Source organism: Notolabrus celidotus, chromosome 13 (genome assembly GCF_009762535.1).
Source record: "Notolabrus celidotus isolate fNotCel1 chromosome 13, fNotCel1.pri, whole genome shotgun sequence".
Taxonomy (NCBI): Eukaryota; Metazoa; Chordata; class Actinopteri; order Labriformes; family Labridae; genus Notolabrus; species Notolabrus celidotus.
In genome coordinates, this window is record NC_048284.1 from 6273448 (window position 1) to 6298842 (window position 25395).

Sequence of the window (25395 nt, forward strand, 5' to 3'; positions counted from 1 at the left end):
TTGACTTCTCAGAAACCAAAACACTTCATTCTATTGAACTCTAATTGTGTCATTGTTTAAGAGAGTCTGCGTTTGAGCAAACTTGCAGCCAAATTCCACCAGATCCATGTCCAGCCATTCTCTGATCCGTCACGGCACCAGATATCTGATAGGTTTCTATTCTAGTCAATGTGTTAACTTCCACTGGATCTGCTCCGTTGCGTTCTGGCTGCGTCTCAGATCTGGCAGGTCGGAGCCTGCTGGATCAGATACACAAGACTTCTATTTTTGCTGGATGCTGGAGCACAACGCATCAATCTCAACAGATTAAGATTGAGCTGGACAGGAAGTCAGGCACCAAAACAAAATAAAAACATCCGGTTCATTTTCAGAGTAAAACACTCTGTAATCCGAGCGGAGCCAGGCCTGGAGTCAAAAGGTCAGAGGTTTTCAGAGGACCATAAAGACATCCTTGATTCAGTGATTACTGCGGGAAATCCTAAGTCACATGACTCCAGCTGACCGGCAGTCCTGCTCTGTAGCCGATCGGAGACAGACCGGACACGGAATTGGTGGAAGTCCGCTGTTAAGGTCCGCCTCTTCTTTGTAAACTTATTCAAATTTAAGATAAATCAGCTTTTCCAATATGGCAGCCACCATTATTAAGCTTCATACGCCTCTTCGGACAACAATGTGTGATGTCACAGATTGCGCATTACCGTGGACGGTCAGTAGGGGGAGCTCCAACTGTTTAGGGTTTTACTTTTGGGGAGCTGTGTATGTAATCCATCTTGTTATAGTCTCTAAACTGAGCATTGAAGCAGAGGAGAATCCTTGATTAAGTGATTACAGCGGGAAAACCTTGGTCACGTGACTCCAGCTGTCTGGCGGTCCTGCTCCGTGCTGCGTTCTGAAATCGCAACCGGTGGGTGTTGATGGACGAGAGAGTGTGGAGATGGAGCGGACACAGATCTGGTGGAAGTCCCGGGTTAAAGGTTCTCTTTTCCTGAGGCTATCACTAAAAGTTGTTATTTATGCCGTCCAGCATCTTTCTCAACACTTACTGAAGCATGCAAAATGAAAAACTAGATTAAACTGGCGTTGAAAATGATGGAGAGGATAAAGTTGGATTGCTGATTCCAAGTGTTATTTTTGCCGATGACTCTCCGCTGATTTATCTTTCTCTATCTGTCAAAACAAAACAAACGGGGGTTGTCTTTGAGACCGAACTGAAGATTCCCCTTGCGATTCTTGCCTTCCGTATTGGTTAGCTCTGGCATAATTCAAGGAGATGCTGCTGTGATTGAAAAATGTGCAGTTGGGTCTGTTTTCTCTCCATGGAAATCAGCAGGGTTTGATCCAATCCTGTTTGCACTTCATTTGTTTGGAGCTGATAAATGAACTGAAGGAGAGAGGGAGCGCTGTGCTGAGATGAAGAAAGACTGAGACTGTGGTTGTTGTTTTGTGCAAAATCAGAAGTGAAAGTTGAGTTTGTGATGCAAGACTTAAACTGTGGTTGCTCCACTGCCTTCCAGCAGATGTGGGTTTACGTCTGCACTGAGATTACAGCTAAAGGGATTACAACTTTAGAGATCCGTCAGATTTTGGCTGATAGGGAAGGAAACATGTTATTGTAACCTCGTATTCCTAGAAAGAAGCATCTATAGCACCTTTAAAAACAAAGGTTTTCAAAGTGCTTTGACAAACAAAGCCTGGCAGAATTCAGGAGGGTGACAGAATAAACCTTTAACAGACAAAAAACTAACAATGTAAAAAAGAAAATACAAACAAAAGGTTAACAAGAATAATCACAAATTAACACATATGTGTAAAGGTATGTGTATGGTAAGATGTTGTTCTATCATTAGACTAGTTATGTTCATACTGATTTGTCAATTTTATGATTTTGTCTGTTTGTTTTGTAATTATTTTTATTTATTTAATTTCCAGTTTTAAAGTTTTGTTTTGTTTTGTTTAGTTTTTTTGTCTGTTTGTTTTGGGATTTATTTGTATTTATTTTATTTCTCCTTTTTTAAATGTTAGTATTATTTGTTTTGATTTATTTGTTTAGTTTTGTGTGTTTGTTTTGGAATTATTCTTATTTATTTATTTTCCCATGTTATTATTATTATTATTTTATTTTATTTGCTTGTTTTTTTGGGGTTTCTTTTTGATTATTTATTTACTTTCCCTTTTTTGTTTAATTTAGTTTTTTCTGTTTGTTTTGGGATTATTATTTATTTTCTCCTTTTTTAATTTTATTATTATTATTTGTTTTTATTTATTTTGTTTTTTGTCTGTTTGTTTTAACTGTATTTTCATTGGATGTTTGTAAAAAAAAAGTTAATTTCAAATCCTAAAAAAAGCATTAAAAAGACATCATTGAAAAGGACATAAAAGGTTTTAAGAAGACCACATCACATCACAAAAAAATTGAAAAAGATAGATTAAGAAAATTAAAATAACTGAAAAAAAGAACAATAAAACAATAAATAATCAAATAATTATAATAGTTCAATAAAATAAAAATAAAAAGCAATTTAAAAGGTGAAGTCACATAAAAGCAAGTCTGTAAAAGTGAGTCTCTAGAAGAGATTTAAAAGATCTCTGACTCTGCCTTATCTCATATTTTTATCTGAATAACTAACAGAGAAGCTCCTCGGTCCAAACAGCTGCAGCTTTTCAGTTTTAAAATACATTCCTCTTCATATTCACAGTTTCCCTCTCTCTCTTTCTGACAGGCCTACAACATCCACGTCAACGGCGTGCTGCACTGTCGGGTACGCTACAGCCAGCTCCTCGGCCTCCATGAACAGGTAATCCTTCCCCCTTCATCTTCGTCTCTGTGAGTGTGATTTACATCAGAAGAGACCGTCCCTGTGAAAGCTGTTTAAATGCCACCACATCCACCCAGCGTGACCTTTCGCTCGTCTCAGTGTCGCACGGTCGATCCGCCGCCCTCCCATCACTTTGAATCACAGCCGCGGTGGCTTGAAGCCTCGCGCTGTTATTCCTCCCGGAGTTCAAACTATTGCACGTAAATAGGCGTTATTGTTCGGGGGGGGAGGCTGGCGACATGGAAGGAATGTTCTTGGCCTTTCTTCACTTCACCTGCTGGGAAAAGGAACTTAATCTGAGGGAGAGATGTTGTTGGAAAGTGTGGGGTTGCCTGGTCTCTGCCTCAGAGAAGCTTTACACAGAGACGCAGCTATTTGTTGGCACTGTAATGAAGCAATTAGTGCTTTAAGCATTACTTGTTTAGTGTAGTGCTGTGGCTGAGCATGAGCTTGTTTGTAAAATACCTTCACATTTTGTAGAAACAAGTGTTGCTGCAGAGAATGGATGCGGCGTCTGTGCAGAGAGATTTGTTTGCTGGCGTTCTCCCCATGAGCTGATTCTGCTGTCAGATGTACACTGCAGTATATAACACAGTCTTATAGATGTGCCCGGTCTCCTGCTTTCACACATTAATAAATAAGCAAGCAAGGGGCCAAACTTTGCTATCTCCCTCTCCAGGTCTGTGCTATCCAGCCTGACAGTTGCTGTCGTTGCCTGGCAACAGGGTGTGGGGAAGACACACTTGAATCTTTAAGGACCGATCCCATAGGGCTTCTTGTGGCGAACGCATGACCTCCAAACATAAATGATTGCCGGGTACAGCGCGTTACGGCGGAGGAAATGTGATGTGAATACTTTTCTTTCATATGATTTGTGTTTAGGTCACATTCACAACAAACAGTGAGAACAGGGAGTTTTTGATTACTGCAGAGACGCAGTTTGAGCTCAGATTAGAGTCCGATTTGTGGACACATGTGTAACCTGGGCTTTAGTGTCTGTGGCTGTGAGAGCTTATTGGTATGTGTGACCAGCGCAGCCTCTGACGTACGGAAAATACCAAAGGGCAGTCTGCTGAGGTGAAAATCACCTCTTTCTCTCTCTCTCTGTGGCCGGCCTCCTTCACACCACATGTGCACGACCTGAGCAGAAAAAAAGTGTCGGTGGATTCTCTTGTACAGTTTGTTTCCTGTTAAATTAAAGCACATTTGATGTGTGGTTTTTAAGAGTTTAAGACTTCCACAGTTCAAAGCTGCCAGCACTGAGATGATAGAAAAGGGGGAAGGAATGAGTCAAGAAGCTGGAAGACAAAGTAAACTTGGAATGACTAGACATTCAGGCTTCCAGATGTGTCTGTGTGTGTGTTTTTGTGTCTGTGCATGTGTGTGTTGAGCATGGAAACTTAGCTAGCTAGTCGATGAAACCAGTCTTAAAATAAACCTGTGATTCATCTCAAACAGCATGAATGTACCTCTCAGAAATATGAATCCACAAGTCTTTAATTTAAGAAGCTGCTGCTCTGTGCTGAAGTTAACAGCTTTGGAGTATAAATGTTTCACAGATGTTCTGAAATACATTTAAAACAACTCGTCTAACACTTCTTATCTTAATGTCCTAAAGGAAAGAAAGTTGTATAGCTCAGTCTCCTGCACACTCCTCCTCACTGTGTGTGTTTTTGTGCACAGATAAAGAAAGAATATGGCAGCAATGTGGTGCCTGCATTCCCTCCAAAGAAGATCTTCACGCTGACTCCTGCTGAGGTCGAACAGAGGCGAGAGCAGCTGGAGAAATACATGCAGGCCGGTAAGTTCTTCATGCTGAACGGACTTGAATGGCTGAACGGTGTTCATTTTATTTTTGAAATCAGATTCATCGTGGTTTGTTTTTGTCAGAGGTTTAAATCGGGTACTATTCTTCTCTAAATTGCTGAACACAAATCCCCAAGATTGCACTTCCAGATTTTCTAGTAAGAGGAGTTATTGTTCTTAACGTGGTGGAGGAAAAAAAAAGAAAAGAAAAGATCAGACTCAAACTTTTGTGTAACTTTCCCTCGAAATGTTTGCTTCTCCACAACAATCACAGGAATGAGTTGGCTCGGTGTCTGCGGGGAGTCCAGCCACACACGCTGGTCTCTTGATGCCACATAAAAACATAAAAGTGTCTCACTGAAGAAGTGATGATGTGAGCACAGAGCGAGCGGGGACACTGAGCCAAAGCCTCACTAGACTGAGTTCTGCTGACACACCTGATGTGGAGAGAAACCCTGAGTCAGGATTACACACCTGGAAGGTTTTTTCAAAGTTTGATAGGATGCTGGATCTTTCTTCTAAAAAAAGGAAAACTGCTGTAAAGGAATAATTTATTTTTGTGAGATTATATTATTAATAATTATTACCTGTCTTTTTGACTTACCTTCCGGCTGTGTAAGAAACTTGATTCTGATTGGATAAAACGCCTTAATGGCGGTTATTAACTTTCATGAAATTGAGCAATGCCAGAGGCAACTGATCACACGTCATGTCAAATCAATCCACGGAAAATCGGCAGGCCAAACAACACTGTAAAATTGTTAGTTTCCGTTAGCATGACATAAGTAAACAATGTGGCTAAAACGCAAGCTTTCTTTAGCATGCTCAATTGGCAATTTAAACAACACAATCCATCAGTTTCCGTTAGCATCACATAAGTAAACACTGTGGCTAAAATGCGAGTTTTCGTTAGCATGCTCAATTGGCAGGCTAAACAACAACGTTAAATCATTAAGTTTCCGTTAGCATGACATAAGTAAACAATGTGGATAAAACACAAGTTTTCATTAGCATACTCAATTGGCAATTTAAACAACACAATCCATCAGTTTCCGTTAGCATCACATAAGTAAATAATGTGGCTAAAACGCAAGTTTTCGTTAGCATGCTCAATCGGCAGGCTAAACAACACCGTTATGTCATGCTAACGGAAACTTAATGATTTAACGGTGTTGTTTAGCCTGCCAATTGAGCATGCTAACGAAAACTTGCGTTTTAGCCACATTGTTTACTTATGTCATGCTAACGGAAACTTAATGATTTAAGTAAACAATGTGGCTAAAACACAAGTTTTCGTTAGCATGCTCAATCGGCAGGCTAAACAACACAGTAAAATCGTTAGTTTCTGTTAGCATCACATAAGTAAACAATGTGGCTAAGACGTTAGTTCTGGTTAGCAAGCACAATCAGCAGGCTAAACAAAACAATCCGTTAGTTTCCGTTAGCATCTCATAGGTTAATGTGGCTAAATTGCAAGTTTTCATTAGCATGCTCAATCGGCAGGCTAAACAACATGGTAAACCTGTTAAGATTCCGTTAGCAGGACTTAAGTAAACACTGTGGCTAAAATGCAAGTTTTCGTTAGCATGCTCAATCGGCAGGCTAAACAACATGGTAAACCATTGGTTTCCGTTAGCATCACATAAGTCAAATTCAAGTCAAATTTATTTATAAAGCACATTTAAAAACGCAGCAGAAGCTGACCAAAGTGCTGTACAATACATAAAAAAGACATAATTGAACAATGTGGCTAAAACACAAGTTTTGGTTAGCATGCTCAATCAGCAGTTTTCATATTGGATCCTGTCCACTAGTATTAGCAACGTCAATGGAGCAGGCGAGTGAACCATAACCACCTGTTAACCATATTATCATCCCTTACATATTATATATAAACCAGCGAGTAAACAACTTGATCATTTTGAAACTAAACCTGCATCACGTTCAGGACCCAGTTTGAGTTGCACATCCGATTAAACGGTTTCCAGCATATTTCCCAAATTTCGCAAACCGGTCAGGGGTGAACTCTCTGTAAACACACATGAACGAGTGGTGCACGCAGCAATGCAGAGGGTTTGTTTTAATCCTCTCAAGCACTGGCAGTTACAGAGAACAAGGAAGCGTTGTTCTCGTGTGTATTTGCTCATAGTCTGGGAGCAAACGCACACACAGGGTGTTCTTGGCCACAAGTCCTCGGGGTTACATCATGGCTTTTCTACATAGTTATGGAAAATGAACGACCACAAACACGATCCGGTCTGACACAGAAGGCTTGGGAGTTTGACATTTTGTCAGAGGGCTAGACTAATTTGTAAATCGGACAATAGTGGACAGTGTGCACACACACACATACACACACAGAGAGAGTTAGTCATGTTGTAGTCCTACAGGATTATCATGTGGCCCTGGAACTGAAAACAGCCTCATTAGAAAACAAAGGACATGAGCTAAAGAGACATCTTGTCTGTTATTTACTAAAGCTGGAGACTCCAGTGTGATGAAAGTGTTTGTAATAATTCACAGCTAATTGAACCTTTGCCAGAGAACCAGTAATGCATTGTTTATACCTGCTGCTCCTCATGAAGTGCACTTTGCTGCATGTTAAACTAAATTGCCCGGGCAGAAGTCGTGAAAGGTCGAACCCATTTTACAGCAGCAGAATTAAGCAGCGTGATAGTAAGAAAGCTGTTGCAGAATGCTGCAGCCTGAGGAGGTTTATGTTTACACAGAAATCCTGCGAAAGACCCTGAACCAATCGCTGAGCTCACAAATCAAACCAAAACATATCTCTGCATGACTTCCTCTGCTGCTCTCATTTCACTGATCACTGAGTTACGACTAATTCTCTACTTATGTTCCTGCTTTGGTCTCACTCATTTCCCCCTGCTTGTGTTTTTTGTTTATTTCACAGTGCGTCAGGATCCCTTACTCGGAGCCAGTGAGATGTTCAACAGCTTCTTAAGGAAAGCACAGCAGGTTGGTACTGTGTTTATCCCCCATACCTGTGTTTCAGCTCTTTTCTGTCGTGTCACCGTGGTGAGTGGGTCCTGTGACGAGGCAGGGCGTGCTTCTTGAACCCAAAAGGCTGATGCGGTCATTTCTGCTCAGCACAGTAATTACTTTTGGCAGTGCGGTCCAGGGAGGTAGCTGTCTTCTTCATGTTTGTCCCAGTTTATCTTGGGTCATGTCATCTCGTTCTTGTACTGGAGATGGTTCCAGTGTCAGATTAGGTTTAGCTTAGCATGCAGAATGATGGTGACAAACAGGACCGTCTGAAAAGGGAGGGGAAAGTGACTGTAAGCAGAAATAAAGTTGCATGGTGTGTGGGAGCTGCATCTTCTTGAACCATTGTATTATTAAGAAATGGAAAACATGATTCATCCCACCACATTTGCCAAAAAGCTCCTTCTGCAGAACTGAAATTGCAAACAGATATTAGCAGAAAAGCACCATGCTCTGAGAGAACAAACTCCTGCTGTGTTTTGGCCGCCGAGCAGAAAAGACAGTTTCAAACCAGTGAAGTGCTGACAACTTCATCAGACCAGGTAGCGCGGTTGATTTGTCATCACTCAAGCTGTGACCTGCGTTGCCCGGAGGGCTGTAAATCCAATAACCTTCATGGACAGATTCATCCGTCTGCAGCCACGTCACACCAACTCTTCCTCTCCTCCTCCTCCTCCTCCTGTCGTCCTCTCTCATCAGAGTCTGCGTTCAGCTCTTTCCCCTTCCCCCGAGCAGCTCCTTACGTGCTGCGAGGACAGCAGGTGCAGAGAAGGAGATGAGATACCACCCTGTGCTGTCATTTCATGTGCACCGTCAGTGTAGTCACTCAGAGACCCCCTGCTGAGAGAGCAGGGACGATCAGGGAGGACTCAGCAGATGCGGTGAGGGCTAAAGACGCTGGGGTTAAGGTTATGTACTCTTTAATGTTGACATAGATAGATAGATAGATAGATAGATAGATAGATAGATAGACAGATAGATAGATAGATAGATAGAAAGATAGATAGATAGACTTTATTGATCCCCATTGGTGTGAATCATAAATAATGACCCGGGAAGACAGAACATAGTGCAAGGTCACAAAGTAGGAATGAAGAATATTTTCAATATTAACAGCTTTTGTAGTTGATTAACTTGCTTTGTTCTTCATTCATTCATGCTGGGGGTTTGTTTCATCGTCTGACACGTTCAAAAGAAGAACAAACGCCATTACTAATAAACACAGAGCTCTTTATTTATTTCTAAGATGTGCTCATGAAACAAATGAATGAAAGACTAGAGATGCAACAATGTGTACATAATTGAATCAGCTAAATAAAGGAATTAAAGCTGCAATAATTCAGGAAATGTATCAATTGATTTGCTCCAGTTTTCACATTTTGAAACCTAGCTTCTTAGTGCCAGTAAGTTCTGCTACTGTCCTTTTTTTTAAAAAGCTGAAGAGAGACAGGAAATGTGGGGAGTAGAGAGTGGGGAGGACATACAGCGAATGGTCGAGGCTGGAATCGAACCTACGACCTTTGCGACGAGGACTACAGACTCTGTTTATGGGGCGCATGCTTAGACTGCTTGGCCAATGGCGCCCTGTTCTGCTACTGTCCTAACACAATGAACCAATTATCTTTGGGTTTACGACTGTTAGCAGAAGAAATAAGTTGTCACTTTGGGCTTCAGGCAACTGGGAGGGAAACTCTCCAACTTTTTGGTGATGTATTGACGATCCAAAAAATGAATCAGGGCAAAAACAGTCTGTAAAGTTAAGTTCAGCCCTAGGGGCAAAACTGCAAGTTAATGAATGTACAATCTACTATGGCGGCTTCTTTTATCAGGGGCAGGGGCGGATCCAGCAGGCAGCTACGTGTGGCCATGCCCACCACTAAAAATATGATTGGCCTCCTGAAAATCTCAGATCATGGTTGGCTTTCTTGCCTTGTCAGATGCTAAAATCAACCTCAATTGATTTTGTAGTCCTTAAAATTGGAAGCTGAAATAATTGATATGTCGCAGTTTTTGTAGCTTTTTTTCAGAGTTGTAAATATGCACAGAGTTACAACATTTCTTATAATACTCAAATGTTAGAAATGACTGATCAGTGAGGACAGAAAGGGTTAATAAATGTTAATCTATGTGTTTGCTCTTTTGTGGCATCCCTGCAAAACTGCCCCTGTTTAGTTTGGCTCCGCCCCTGATTAGAGAATCAATAGCTAATTGCGTTTAAGAGTTTCATGCTGCTGTTTTGTTTATAGTGTTTTCTGATTTTTCTTCAAGTCAGTCCAGACATCTGTCTCTTGTGGCCGTGTCATTAAATAGTCACTTTGTTTTGTTAGTGGCATGGAAATAACCCTAATCAAGCTGAATATATACATCCATGTTGCTTTTCTAAGTGAGTGAGTTTGGTAGCATTGACTCCACTCTGACCTGAGATCACACACAGCTGCACAGAGTATGTGTATTTTATGATTCAGAGTTGATCAAAGTGCATCAGGAATACATTTGATATCATTTCGCCCTTACATGCCAGATTTTACAAAGACTTGCCTCCTCTCTCGGCCGGCCCACATTTTTGTCTCCCCACGTGACTCTCTGAGATTTTTTGTTATCAACTGACAAGAATGAAAACACGTTCAGCTTACCCGTGAAGCTGAAGGAAAGCCTGCTCTGTTCTTTGTCGTTCCTGCAGGAGACGCAGCAGATTCCCACAGAAGAAGTCGCTCTCGACATCTGCCTCTCCAACGGTCAGAAGGTCACAGTCAACATCCTGACTTCAGATCAGACGGAGGACGTCCTTGATGTAAGCGCCAGAGAGTAGTCTGTGACAAAGAACATAAACAAATCGTGTCAGCCGGTAGGCCTGCTAGTTTATCATCTGTTCAGGTTTGTAATACAGAGTGATAGTAAAAATATACAGGCTCCACAGGAAACCAGGGACTGATGGTGCTCCACTTATTACAAGAGATGTGGAGAGGAGGTTATTTAATCGTCTTTATTGAACTAATAAAATGATGTTTACAGCTGCAGATACCAAAACAAGAGCCTAAGAGTTTATCTACAACCTTCAGTGTTTGTGTCAGAGTAAAAAGACATATTTGATCTCCTCTTATCTCCTCTTATCAGGACAGACTTCTTGGTTTTCTCACATTGTATTACTAATGAAATAAAATCACATTGATTTGCAAAGAAGGAGAGTTTATTCACCCAAATTAAAAATGGATTAAACCAGGACACGTCAAAACACCTTCGGTGTAACAACCGAACCAGACTCAGCAACGCCTCGACTGGTTCCAACATGTGTTTTTATGTGTGTCAAGCAGTAGCTGTGATGTAACCTTTTATGGCATCCACTTCACCTCTGCTATAATTGACCATAACCTCGCACACTGTTAAAGAATCAGAGCAGTAAACATGCTGATCTCTTCAGTATGATGTCCTTTGTTGCTCTTGGCTGTAAATCCAGCCTGTTAGAGCACTTTTTAAGTTCTCTAATGAAAGTTTAACTACTGTTAGTTAACCTCGGTTCACCTCGGCAGGTTTCAAAGTGCATCTCAGGCTCATCAGGGAGAAAACAGAGGTGCTCTAGGACTGTGTGCTGTCAGCAAAATCAGAAATGGCTCTCACATTGATGATCTGTTGTTGGCAGTGAGATTTCAGGAGTTTAAAATGAGGGAAAGAAGTTGTTGTTTTGAGGTGTCTTTGTATTATTATATTTTGTTAACCCATTTACTAGATAAACAGAGCCACAGTAATGCAGGTTACAAAACAAAGCACTAATTTTTAACCATAAGTGTTCAATACCTCAATAAATGTCTCACTGTTTGTTATTAAAAACATCAAGTTGTATCACTTTATGGTTGTTTTATCCAAGTTTTTAATCCCCTATTTCAGTAAAGTCTGTATTAAATACAAAATCCAGTTGATTTGTATCCTGTTCGTTTTAGAATATTATATCTAACATCATATCTCAATCACAACACAGAGAAATATAAATCAGATGAAGGTATAACTCTGTTAAATTTGTAAACTCTTCATCTTTCTCCTCCCTCTGCAGGCTGTTGCAACAAAGCTGGACCTCCCAGATGAGCTGGTCGGTTACTTCAGTCTCTTCCTGGTCAGAGAATGTGTGGACGGAGGTTTAACATGTAAGTCTCAAAAACCAGTGATGTAATTATTTACTGTAGTAGCAACAATCTTTTTAGCCACTTCTGCAGGATGGGATGTTTCTGACTTTCCAAAATAGGTTTACCTGCATGTATTTCAAAAGTAGGATGGCTGGGAAGTGCAATGCAAATTTACAAAGGATGAAACACTTTTACAAAGTTGGAGACAAATTAACATTTTGGAAAACATTTTTACATTACAGCAAAATTACATCAGAAAACACTTTTACCAAGGCCAAAATAAATGTACAAAATCAGAAACACTTTTACAAGCGACAGAAAAGGAATGTACCAATTTATCACAATTTTTTTTCCAATTCCAAATGGCTGATATTTTAAAATTACACATCAGATCAAGCTGTGATTGGCTGGATTACACTATGCGGTTGTCCACTATGAGTCTGAACTATAATGAGTCAGTGAAAACTGAGATTTGTTCCAGATATATCCAGAATAAGAATTATCACTATGTTTTCAAATTTTGTCTGGCTTTTATTTTGAAAGGACACGTCAGAATTGGCAGGAAAGGCCGTTTCTCTCCGCCAAAACAAACAACTCACTCAATCACTTCCGGATCACTTGCAGTATTTAGAATATTCCTTTTCCATCAGAATCTGACGTTTTTAAATTTGTTTTGGTACTGGTAAAAATATTCCCTCTCTTGTCTCACAGCTTGTAAAAGTGTTTCTGATTTTGTAAATTTCTGGCCTTGGTAAAAGTGTTTTGCTGATGTCATTTTGTTTTATAAAGAGTAAAAATGTTTTCCAAAATGTAAATTTGTCACCGTACAAAAAGCGATGCCGTATAAAATGAAACAAACTGAGAATTCATTAAAATATGGACTGCTGACAAACAAAAAGCACTTCTCTAGTCTCAATGAACTTGTTTACAAAAGAAAGGTCATTTTGTTTCCCTTAACTGATATATAAAAACAAACTATTAAAAAACAAACAAAGCAAAGCTGCGGTCAGAAAATCTGTTGCTCCTCATCCTGCTCAGATCAAAGCCTTCATCCCAGCGCACACGCTCAGTTGCCAATTTGCTCCCATCAGCTGCATCAATTAATACAGCAGGACAATTAAAGTCACAGATACCCCGACCAGCTAGACAAACACAGAAGACATTAAATATAAAATATAAAGATATATTAAAATTAGTCTAACCAATAGAAATGTCTAAGTCTCTTATGTTTATTTATTTATTTAAAGGGACAGAGCATATTAATGAACATTTCAGCCTCGCATCGATGTAAATATGCAAGAGTTAGCCATAAGGCTCATTTTCATCTGTAGTCCCCGGCAGGTCAAAACAGAGTTCATAACAAACGATCAAGATAAATAACAGATGGAAGAACTAAATCAGGCACATAGACTCGAATTACTCTATGGCTCTAATATTTACTGATAGAACAAGAGAGAGAGGACGAAGAGATTTACCCGTTAAGAAAAGCTTTGATTGATTACTCCTGATCATTTAGATTCTGATCCAGATGATGTGTTTTCAGGGTTTTCTTAAACCCCGGACTCTCCAGAGTTTGTTTTATTGTGTAATCACTCCAGCTGGACTCCATCAGATAAACAGTCTGCTTTGTAACGGAAACTGAGCGAGCAGTTGATAAAGTAATGTGATTACACCACTTCATCAGGTCGGCCAGTGACACACAAACAACACACAACTCATCGGACAAATATTCCCCACAAACAAGGGCACGATTGTGCGGGGCAATTTCATGCTTATAGTTCCCTCTCTCGCTCTAAACTCTCCTAAATGAAGCGTAAAGAGTTTGTTTTGGCGTCAGGCCAGCAGCTCACTGTTTTCAGATTCACTAAAACAGAAGAAGAGCTGCATGGCCCGAGAGAGCGGGGCTCGTGTTGGAGTTGTAGCTGTAATGCAGCGTTCATATATTACATTCTTCATACAGAGCGGTATTGTTGTCTGTGTGTGAACTGGAACACTGAGCTGTGCTCTGTGGTTTAAGTGTGAGCGCTCTTATCTGAGGTCAATGCTCTTAAAGTCTGAGATCTGTGTGGGCTACAGAATCTTCATGAATGAAGTCATCACGTCTGCAGAGATAGTTTAGTGCTTCAACAGATTAAACAATGAATCTTACATGTTTAATATGCACACTGACCCTGGCTCTGACTTGGACTTATGATCTGATAACTGTTCAGGATAAAATCTGTAAATATATCTTCAGAGTGATTTCATCACATATAAGCTGAGCAACCACTTCCCCTACATCAGTGCATCTACAAGCAAGGAAGAAGTCCTGTTCAAGTGTCTGTTGAGTTTCAGCACAGGCACACCTTACATGAATTGCATCAAGAGTAGAGAGAATGCCAAGATGAAGCATGACAGCTGTAATTAAAGATCAGGGTTATTCCTCCAAAATTCATCCTCAGTTAAAACATCAATATTCTGTTGTGGATAATCTTTTTCTATGCATCATTCACAGTTTTTAGAAAGTTAACACATCTTTTTTTATCTTCTCCAATCGTCATTTTCTGCAAATATGAAACATGAATGAGAATGATTTTATTGGAAGTTAGAAAGTTGGGCTAAATGTTGCATTTAAAAAAATAAATAATTTAAAGTTATGTTTTTGGGCATTTTTGCCTTTTAATGACAGGACAGCTGTGAAGAGAGACAGGAAATGTGGGGAGAGGAGAGTGGGGAGAGGAGAGTGGGGAGAGGAGAGTGGGGAGAGGAGAGTGGGGGAAGACATGCAGGAAATGGTCGACCAGCCTCTGCGACGAGGACTGTAGCCTCTAAACATGGGGGGGTTAGACCACTAGGCCACCAGCGCCCCGCATTCCTTTTTTTCAAAGTCATATTTTTGGGCATTTTTCACCTTTTATTAGAGAGGATAGGACAGTGGATAGAGCAGGAAACCGGGAGTGACATGCGGGAAGGGGCAACAGGCTGGAATTGAACCAGGGCCCACAGCGCTTTTAGTGTAAAGGCCCCGCGTCTTTGGAACAGCCTCCCCTCCTCAATCAGAGCCGCCCCCTCTGTCGACTCTTTTAAGACTCTCCTCAAAACGCACTTTTATATTTCAGCATTTGAGTCCTCTAGCCCTGATGAGGTTTTCATTTCCAATGCTGTGCTTTCCTTGTCGTTTGTTTGTCTCTTTTTAAATGATTGCTTGTTTGGTCTCACATTGTGTTTTTTATGTATTGTACAGCACTTTGGTCAGCTTCTGCTGTGTTTTTAAATGTGCTTTATAAATACCATTTACTTGAATTGAATATATGGACGCGCAACTTAACCATTAGTCTAAATCAGTGCCTGAAATGTTACATTTGTAATGCTAATTTTGACAACTGATCAGTGCTAAGTTGGCAGATAAGCGCTCTTTTACTCTTAAGTTCAAGGAACCTTGTGTTCCCATCATTACATTTTTATGACTGATGCATATTCTCACATCCCTCAAACCCCCTCAATCGTCTCATGTGTGTATAGTTTCTAAAAGTTGGACTTTCTTATGTTACTTTGAAACGTATAAACCCCTGAACTAATCTGTGAACTGAATTCATCTTATAATATTTGCTTGTAGAGTCACAGTCACATGCCTTTCCACATTAAGATGTTTCAGTTTTCCAATCCCTCCTTTTTTATTTCCATTTCATCACAGCCCTCTCGGGTCAAATCCCCCGCTCAGTCCTAAAAAAAATTCTCCCTCCACCTCGTCCACCTGCCAAACACTCCCCCACTCCTCGCCCAAATCCTTCCCAGGCAGGCTTCAAACTCTGCCAGGTGAACCTGGAGGAATCCGTAAATACTGCGGGCATGTTGTATATTCTTGGCACAGCTTTAATCTGAAACCCTGCACTGTTTGAAAGGCAGCGGCCATGTGTTGAATATGACTCGACTGCTAGAATAAATCTGGCGCAGCAGGCCGCGGATCAAACAAAACTGGTGGGAGTATTGACACAACGGGATAGCTATGAGAATTCAATCCCTCTCTGACAGGCAGTAAGTTTTCCACAAGTCTGTGAGTAAATCAATATGCGATGTAAAATATGCAAAGACATGTCAAGAAGAAGCAGCTTGAAATAGCCCCGCTGCTCTTCTTATCCACATTTCATGTTTTCTTCCACAGCGTCCTGCTGATTTAGATTGCTTTAAAATGTTCCAAAACATTTCAGGCATTCAGCTTCCATGTTTTTTTTTTTTATCCCTGCAGAGATTTTTAAAACATCAAAGTAGCCAGCATGTTTTTTTTTTTTTCATCCTCCTGTAAGCAGCATCTCGGCCCATAAAGGAATGAAAATCCTTTTACAAACCTGATTGCTAACTGAAGTGCTGCTCAGCCATCAGATTTCTAGTGTTGTGCTCATTTATTGATGCCTGGAAACCCGGCAGCGGCATCGCCAAGCACCTGAGATCTCCTCTGTTCACTTAAGGGAACAGGACACAATGAAACAGCTGCGGATTAGGGATAAACACACACACACACACACACACACACACACACACTCAAACACACACACACACATGTAGAGCCCATTACCTTTTTTTTTCTTTTTACCATTTAAATGCTCACACACACACACAGGCACACGGAAAGTTTCAGCCTCCCGGGACCTGTGCAGATGGAGCTCGCCTTCCTTCATTGTTTGTTGCCATCATTATCCAAATGTCCTTGGGACTTAACTGGAGCTGTTACTTGCTCTCTCTCTCTTTTCTCTCTCTTTCTCTCTCAGTTGTGCGGAAGCTGCAGGAGTTTGAGCTGCCTTATGTATCCATCACCAGCTTGAGGAGCTCCGAATTTCACATAATCCTGCGGAAAAGGTACCCACCACCTGCTCACATCATGACTTTGAATTGCATCACATTCCTCTCTAAGTGCTCTCCTCCACACATAATTATAGTGGTGATTCACTGCCCTGAGTATTCATGTGTTATTTATCTAATCCAGCTTAAGATGCAGACCAGGTATTTCTACCAGCAGTATCACAAACTACATCTGTTGTGTTGGTGTAGTTGAAATCACTGGGACCAGTTTGAATTTTGGGTGTTGCTCCATTTGTCGCTTATCTGCAGTGAAGCACTCCGTCCTGCATCAGAGCACCCGGCTGCTTTATCTGACTTCACCATCGTCTACAAAGTGCAGTTTAATTTGGAAAAGAGACCTGAGTCATTTGTTTCACTTTTTATTTCACCGAGGAGGAGGAGGAGGAGGAGGAGGAGGAGGGTTGTTATCCAGCAGACGGGTGGTGCACTTTCCTGTCACTCAAAAAAAGAAAAAGGAATCAGGCTGAGAGAGGAATCAGAAATCTAATCAAGCTCAATTGTTGATTACCAAACATTACTGATTGTACAAATTTCATGAACTGGCTGAAAGAACTATTAAAATACTCACAGACTGTTGCTTTTATCAGTTAATTAGTTTGTGTAAACATTTTCAGAAATGTCTGGGTTAAATTCTTCATTCCAGCTTTTCAAATGTGAACACTTTCTGCTTCGATATCCTCCAGAGAAGAAATATTGTTCTGTAAGAGTTATGAACAAAACAAGAAGGATTTTCACTCGTGATGTTATGAAGCCACTAACTTCCAAGTCGTTTAAAATCCGACTAACCGACTAGTCTAAAGATGGAAAAAGACTCAAAATTGACCACAATTTTTCTAGCACTGTTCACAATTTGGATTCCTGGATCTGGCTACCACTAGTAGAGCTAGCACCACCAGCTGAAAGTCCACATGTCTGTGGTCACCAAGCGGCAACCTCTGGTCTCAAACTATGAAGTCCATGCGGCAGTGTTATAAACTGCAATTCATCGAGAATCCGCTTGAGTCTGGCTGCAGAAAGACCGGAAATCACATACACACCAATTCAAAGACGACGACCTTTGCAGCATTAATAAACATGTTTACAGCCTGGTTCAAAAAATGGCTTGGCCCTATGAAGCTAATCTCTCTATCTGTACAGGGGGTGAATTTTTTTCTAACGCGACAGTTCAGAAGATATTAAGATTACAAGTTTTTGCCCAAATAAGGACATGACTGACTTGACTCCTGGACTGGAACATATAGCTGTTGGCTAAGAGGCTCAAACTCCGCCTCTTTACGTTACACTATGCCTAGTTGAGTTCAGCATTTCCAATATGGCTGCCGCTGTCGATTGGCTTCCAAACAGCGCTTCAGAAACAGATAGGTGATGTCACGGATACTATGTCCAGTATTTATACAGTCTATTGTGGTTACACACAGTTCACAACATTTCTTCCTAGATCTTGATACAACTAGTAGAGCTAGCACCACCAGCCGACCCTCCACATGCCTGTGGTAAAACACAGTTCACAAAATAGATCCCCGCATCTGGCTACCACTAGTACAGCTAGCACCATGCCTGTGGTTGGATGGTTGTATCCTAGCCCAACCATACACGGCATTCATACAACTTTATCACTATCATCAAGATCAAAACACTTCCAAACCTCTCCGCTCTACAAGAAGTCATCTGTACTCTGTGTGTGTTTACATCCAGGTAGTAGAACATTCTAGAAGAAGTCCTTAACCAGACAACCTTATTCTGCAGCTGACTAGTAAGGGTAACGTGTAATCTTTTAGTCCACTAAATGGGCACATCCCGAAGTTGACAGCTTGAGAATGAATAAAAGCATCAAAAATCCCCCCAGAATTGAAAATGTAAACACAACATCTCTAAAAACGTCTCTCAGCTCTATTCTTCTTTGCATAAGAGTATTGAAAAAAGTCCGTTCGTCACAGGCTGGCTCTGGAGCATGGAGAGATGATCCGCTCTGCAAAAACAGGAAACTGCCCAAAACTAGAATCCCTGTTTTTAAACAACAAGCATCCACAGGTAACTAAACAGAACTGCAAAATATCCTCGAGAACAGCAGAGCTCATGTGGCGCAGTCGAACAGTGTTTGCTTTGGAGTGACAGAAAACCCTCCACTCTGTTCTATTTGTGGCTCATTTCTGTTTATTGAAAACAGTTTAAAATGAAACGAGAGGACGGGGAGGTCAAGGCCGCTTGTGCGAGGAAATGAGAAACTGTCAGTGGGAGCTGCAAGTCTCAAAAAATATGAAAATCCTTCCTCGGTGGGCCACCCAAACAAATTCTACGTGCAGAATGGAGCCTGAAGGTAGCTCCCCTCTTCAGCGTTACATTTCTCTTCTTCCTCGCATGTCGTCACCCAGCCTCCCGCTGACTGAGGTACACAGGATGTTTACTTTCTTTCTGCCTGAAGGAAAGTCTTAGTCCTCCTGACCTAGTTTCTCTGAGGAGTGTAGAGCAGCAAGGGAAGAATGAATGTAGAACTAACAAGTGGAGGTGGAGAAAAAACAGACCCCCAGTGTACGGGATCCGGGGCGGAGGGGGGGTCAGGTTCAAATGAATGGAAAAACTGTTTCTCTGTGTTAACAGTGCACGCTAAAAATGGAGGGAATATTGTCTGAGTCCAGAGAAACCTGGAACAAAAACTATTAACCCTTTATCACCAGACGTCTTGTCTTGTTGAGGTAGAATAGAAGTATTTATAGGACACAGGAACACGCACGCAGATGTTCTGATAAGTTATCCCTTCTCCTAACAGTCCTGCTTTAAATTACTGATGTAGACAGGCAACATGCTTCACACCTGCTTGAGAAAAGTCCCCATGCATGCTTGAAGTGAAGTGTAAGGAGACATGACTGTCAGGAGATTTTTCCCCCAAATGTAGAAGAGAATAAAAATTGAAATCAGCTAACATTAGTAAACCGAACTGAGGTCTGAGCCGCTGATTTTACACCTAAAGGCTAAAAATGTGTTTCACCAGCCGTGCTCTGTTCCAGTCTTTCTTCTTTCAGCCATGTGTCATATGTAATCCCACATCTGATCCCCCCCCTCTCTCTGTAAACTGAATTCATGCATTTTTCAAGCGTCACGCTCCGCTCCTCAGGCTGCCCTCCAGCACCCACACACCTCTGCACACTGACATACCAGCAATAGCCTCTGATGGAACCACAGAGCAGCCTCAGAAAGCACTCTCACTCACATCCCCTTCAGCAGACCCACTGTCCAGGAGATAAATGGCTTAGAATGAATGCTTACCCCACCTTCATACTGACACGGAGTGAAAAAAATGTAACATCAGAGTCCAATTTAAAAAGGTTTAATAATTCATGAGTGGTTTGAACAGAATTACATCAAATGGTATAAATTGGTCTGCTTTAGACGGTTCAGTGTTCAGAGCCTTTTGTTGATGTCATTACAACACATTTATGCACTTATTTGGGGATTTTTTTAATCAATCAGGCTTTATTTATAAAGCTCTTTTCATACAATGACATTGTAACACAAAGTGCTGTACATAAAAACAAAGTAAAATAGAATAGATAAAAAATATTAAAAAAATAAAAAGAACCCCCCCCCCCCCCAATCCTAACACCAACCCCAAACCCACCCGATCTTAAGGTTAAGACCATGATATATGCAAAAAATAATAATAATAATGATAAATAATAATAATAAAGTAAATAAATGAAAAATAAAAAAAGAAGCTGCTGAACGAACTGAGAAAACGCTGTCATGATATAATAATGAGGAAACACTGGAGGTAAAATAAGATGTTAAAACTCAACACAGGAAATCAAGCTCACCAAATTAAAATAAATGAATAGATAATAAAATACTAAAATATTAAACCAGTAAAATAAACTAAGATGCTATACTTAAAAGATGACTAAAATTTGAAATAGATAATGAATAAATAAATTAATAAATTAATTAATTAAGTAAGTAAGGTGAAATAAAGCTGTTATAAGAATGAAACTCTGGCAGGAAGGAAGGCCTTTTAATCACGAAAGGCAGGAAAAAGTCAATATGCTCAATATATTGTCATACAAAAAAACCCATTGAAAGATAAAGAATTCTCTCTCTCTCTCTCTCTCTCTCTCTCTCTCTCTCTCTCTCTCTCTCTCTCTCTCTCTCTCTCTCTCTCTCTCTGCAGCTACTGGGACATGGCGTACGACGGTGATGTCATGGACAACAGAGTGGGCCTGAATCTGCTCTACGCACAGGTAAACAGGCTGCATCACTAAGCCGGACACTGTTGTTTATTTCCAGCAGCCTAAGTGGTCTTAAAAAAAATACCTCTTAACTGCATCCCCCTCCTGAGACATAGAACCAAACAGAGAAGCAGAATTAGGCATGATTGTGTTTGTTTACATTCTGCTTTTGTTGTGTTTGATCGAGTTCACCCGGCGCCAGCAACAAGAAAGCTAAATCAAGCAGCGCTCTGAGCCTCCAAATGTTTTTTGTGCGTCCCCTGGGTCCCTCTATTCTCTGATTGCGATGTCAGCTTGTTCTGACTTTGCAACACCTTGACTCTCTTGGTGTTCCTCTGTGATCCTCTGTGAAAGCTGCATGTCGCTTTTTGCTGCTGATCTGTTGTGTTAAGCAGTTTTTGTTTTTTTCGCGGCTGCAAGTTTGATTAAAATCTGGAAGTGCTGAGTGCTGCCTGTGCGTCTCAGAGAGGAGGTTTTACAAAAGGAAAAGAAACTGTGCATGTTTCTGTGTAATGGTTTGCTGAGCTGCACTTTTTACATCAAAGGCTTAGGGTGTGATTTCTCCCATGTGCACCCAAAAGAAACAACACTCCTGCTTTTGTTTTGTTAACCTGTGCAGAACGATGACTCTCCTTTTCTTCCTCCTCAGACTGTGTCTGACATTGAGAGAGGCTGGATACTCGTCAACAAAGACCAGCACCGGCAGCTCAAATCACTACAGGAGAAAGGCTCCAAGAAAGAAGTAAGCAAGGGCATCTCTTCTAGAGGATTCTGCCTCTACAGCGGCTCCATGAATACAGCTGATACACACAAACGTCTCGGTCCAAAGATAAATCTGTAGGGAGTATAGCCTCCAGTGCTTTCTGTGATGCAATTAGCCCACTTTCTCCCCTGGTATGAATTTTTAATAACCCAGCAGAGAATTCAAAGTTCTTCTCTCTGGGGAGCAGACTAAAAGAGACATTTTTAAAAAAGACAGTCATCTAAAAGTAGCTTTGCTGTAAATTTTTCCTCCAGTTCATCCACCTCGGTCAGACTCTGAAATATTACGGCTACATCAAGTTCGACCCGTGCATCACCGACTTCCCCGAGAAGGGCTGCCAAGTCATCGTCAGCGCCGGCAACAATGAGCTCAACTTCCACGTCAAGCTGCCAAATGAACAAATGAAGGAGGGGAGCTTCAAGGTGACGCGCATGAGGTGTTGGCGAGTCACGTCTTCAGTAAGTGGAACTCTCTCTCTCTCTCTCTGTGTGTGTGTGTGTGTGTGTGTGTGTGTGTGTGTGTGTGTGTGTGTGTGTGTGTGTGTTTGTGTGTGTGTGTTGTGTGTGTGTGTGTGTTTGAGAGAAAGAGCGAGGATGAGTGGATTCACCTTCGAGCACGCCTGTAAAGTCAAATAATCTAATTGGAATCTCTCGGCGGGGTTATGAAACTGTGAGCTGGCAGAGAGGAGACGAGGAGCTTCAGGCTGCAGTTTTTAGTTCCCTGTTTGTTTACATTCCTCCTCTCACCGCTGCAGCAGAAACAAACGTCTGCAGTCCTGCCAAGCACTCGTTTTTACTCCTACTGCTCGCTAAATGTGATGACCTCCACACCATCCATCCTCATCGGTCCAATAACCCAAACACGCAGCCCACGTAGGACGGTGTCGTATCGATCCACCTGCCTCACACACATACACACAAACACACACATACACACACAAACACACACACAGGAGCATCTTCTCTTTGAACTGATAATCGTCTAATGAGGAGAAGGAAACCTGAAGAAGAAAGCAACAAAGCCTCCTCTTTGAGCAGAGTTAGTAGAATTACAGAAAGACAAACAGGCTGTAAGATGAATGCATGATGCCTTTTTACACTGTTTCCTTTATCTGCATTGATCTCTGAGCCATGAGACGCTGTTCAGCAGAGGACAAGGATTGATTTGGATTACTCACCCAAGGTGCAAGTGAAAGGAATTAATCAATTCGCGTGTTTCACTGTCACTGTGAAAGAAAATGCAGGAAGAGAAGGTTTTAGTTTCTTCTAGCACTCGAAATAAAAACAGCACGGAGCAGATATTTCACTCTGACAAAGACCCAACATCAAGACAGGGTAAGATCCAGTCCCCTCTTACATACAGGACTCTCATCTTAATCCACCATGAGCAGAGCACTTTGCAGCATTTAGCAAGTTACAGTGGCAAGAGCAAACTTCCTTTAACAGGCAGAAACCTCCAGCAGGACCAGACTCATGTTAGACACACATCTGCTTCGACCTAGCTGGGGTTGGAAAGAGGGATAGAGAAGATTAAGAGAGAGATGATGGTGGTGAGACTGATTTTAGTATTTGGAGCAGCTGGAGTCTGGCATGTCCGTAACAACAGGAAGTCTACGGCAGAGATCCAGAGGAACCACAAGACAAGGGAGCTCAGGGACTCCAGAAAGGTCTATGGTTAGTAACTTTATTGGGACAGGAAGAGTTAAGGGAAGTGAATGAGGGGGAAAGGTTGAGAGGGGATCAGAGTGTGTTTGTTCCCCAGAAGTCTAAAGCAGCATAATTAGGAACTGGTCCAAACCTATACTGTTAACAAAAACCCAACATCAAGACAGGATAAGATCCAGTCCCATCTTACAGACAGGATTCAGTCTGATATCATCTTAATCCACCATGAGCAGAGCACTTTGCAAAATTTAGATAGTTACAGTGGCAAGGACAAACTTCCTTCAACGGGCAGAAACCCAGAGCAGGACCAGACTCATGTTAGACACAAATCTGCTGAGACTGAGTTGAGGTTGGAAAGATGGATAGAGGGAGAGAGAGATGATAGTGGTGAGACGGATAGTAGTAGTTGTAGAAGCTGGAGTCTGGCATGTCCACAACAACAGGAAGTCTACAGCAGCAACTCAGAGGAAGCTAAGAGACAAGGGAGCTCAGGGACTCCAGAAAGGTCTATAGTTGGTAACTTATTTAGAACAGGAAGAGTTAAAGTAAGTAATAGGCAGAGAGACAGGTGAGAAGGGATCCTAGTGTGTTAGTTCCCTCTGAAGTCTAAGCCTATAGCAGTATAATTAAGACTTGGTCCAAACCTATATTATTAACAAACCCTCAAAGATCCCTGCACAGGAGAGGAGTCAACAATCAAATCACAAAACGCCCCCCACAAACTGTCATCTGTGCCTGCGACTTCCTCTTCGTCCTCCTTGCGGTCCACCACCTCCCACACTCACAAACGCACTCTTCCTCCTCTGCCTCTCACATCGTCTCCATCAATCTTTGTGCACTCACATCGTTAGCAACAAGTGTGTTCAGTTCTGAAATGTGTGTGAGCTCTGACACCTGGGCTGTGATTGTGTTTCCTTTCTGTCACCTGTGCTTGTTATGCATCACTGTGCACAACGTGTTGCAGTGAGTGAGAAGGTGTTTAGCAGAGAGTGTATGAGATGTGCAACGTGAGTCTAAAGGTAAACAAGAGGTGTTTGAAGCTTTGCTGAAATAGTGATCAGTTCCATTAACGGGTTGAGGCCTCTGACCTTGATGCTCAGATGATTAAAATATACAAAAGGATGCTTTAACAAAGACACATTTTTATTACCTTAATTTTCATCATATGTATAGCAGTCACATAAATGACCTTCATTAAAGATACTGGCTCTCAATAACATCTATCATTTAAAATCCTTCTTCAGAAAGCTCTTAATGGTCAGACACCTTCATATCTTAAAGAACTCATAGAGCCCTATCACCCCCCTAAAACACTACGCATCCAGCATGCAGGCCTGATCATTGTACCTAAAGTCTCTAAAAATAGTATGGGAGGTCGAGCCTCCAGTTATCAGGCACCTCTCCTTTGGAATCATCTACCAGTCAGGGTCCGGGAGGCAGACACCCTCTCTCCTTTTGAGAGTAGGCTTTAAACTTTCCTTTTTGATAAAGCTTATAGTTAGAGCTGGCTCAGGCTTGGACCAGCTCTTAGTTATGCTGCTATAGGCTTAGACTGCAGGAGGAACTAACACACTGGGATCCCCTCTCACTGCCTGTCACTTACTTTAACTCTTCCTGTCCCATTTAAGTTACTAACCATAGACCTTTCTGGAGTCCCTGAGCTCCCTTGTCTCGTAGGTTCCTCTGAGTTGCTGCCGTAGACTTCCTATTGTTTCCTCCCCTCTATTCCTCTTGGTCTCAGCAGATGTGTGTCTAACATGAGTCTGGTCCTGCTGGAGGTTTCTGCCTGTTAAAGGAAGTTTGTCCTTGCCACTGTAACTTGCTAAATGCTGCAAAGTGCTCTGCTCATGGTGGATTAAGATGAGATCAGACTGAGTCCTGTCTGTAAGATGGGACTGGATCTTATCCTGTCTTGATGTTGGGTCTTTGTTAATAACAGAACATAGAGTACGGTCTAGACCTGCTCTGTTTGGAAAGAGTCTTGAGATAACGTTTGTTGGGATTTAGTGCTATACAAATAAAGATTAATTGATTGATTGATATTAGTTAACATTCTCCAGCCCTGACAATTGAAAATGGACCTTCAAATACTCCAAAATCCTTCTTGTTTGTCTCTAACTGTAGTTGTAGTTTCTTTCCAAATGTGAACTCAGAGATGTTCTCCTCAAACCT

The 25395-nt window shown here is 41.4% G+C and overlaps 1 protein-coding gene across 1 annotated transcript in view; it reads left to right on the forward strand.

The window, feature by feature from the left end:
- snx17 (sorting nexin 17) overlaps positions 1-25395 on the forward strand; it is a 40619-nt gene that overhangs the window by 9224 nt on the left and 6000 nt on the right. Inside the window, exons 2-10 of the mRNA XM_034698976.1 lie at positions 2721-2795; positions 4500-4617; positions 7534-7598; positions 10306-10416; positions 11671-11761; positions 16486-16573; positions 20739-20808; positions 21446-21538; positions 21814-22017. Of these exons, the coding sequence (XP_034554867.1) occupies positions 2721-2795; positions 4500-4617; positions 7534-7598; positions 10306-10416; positions 11671-11761; positions 16486-16573; positions 20739-20808; positions 21446-21538; positions 21814-22017 (915 nt within the window). The remainder of the gene's footprint in view (positions 1-2720; positions 2796-4499; positions 4618-7533; positions 7599-10305; positions 10417-11670; positions 11762-16485; positions 16574-20738; positions 20809-21445; positions 21539-21813; positions 22018-25395) is intronic.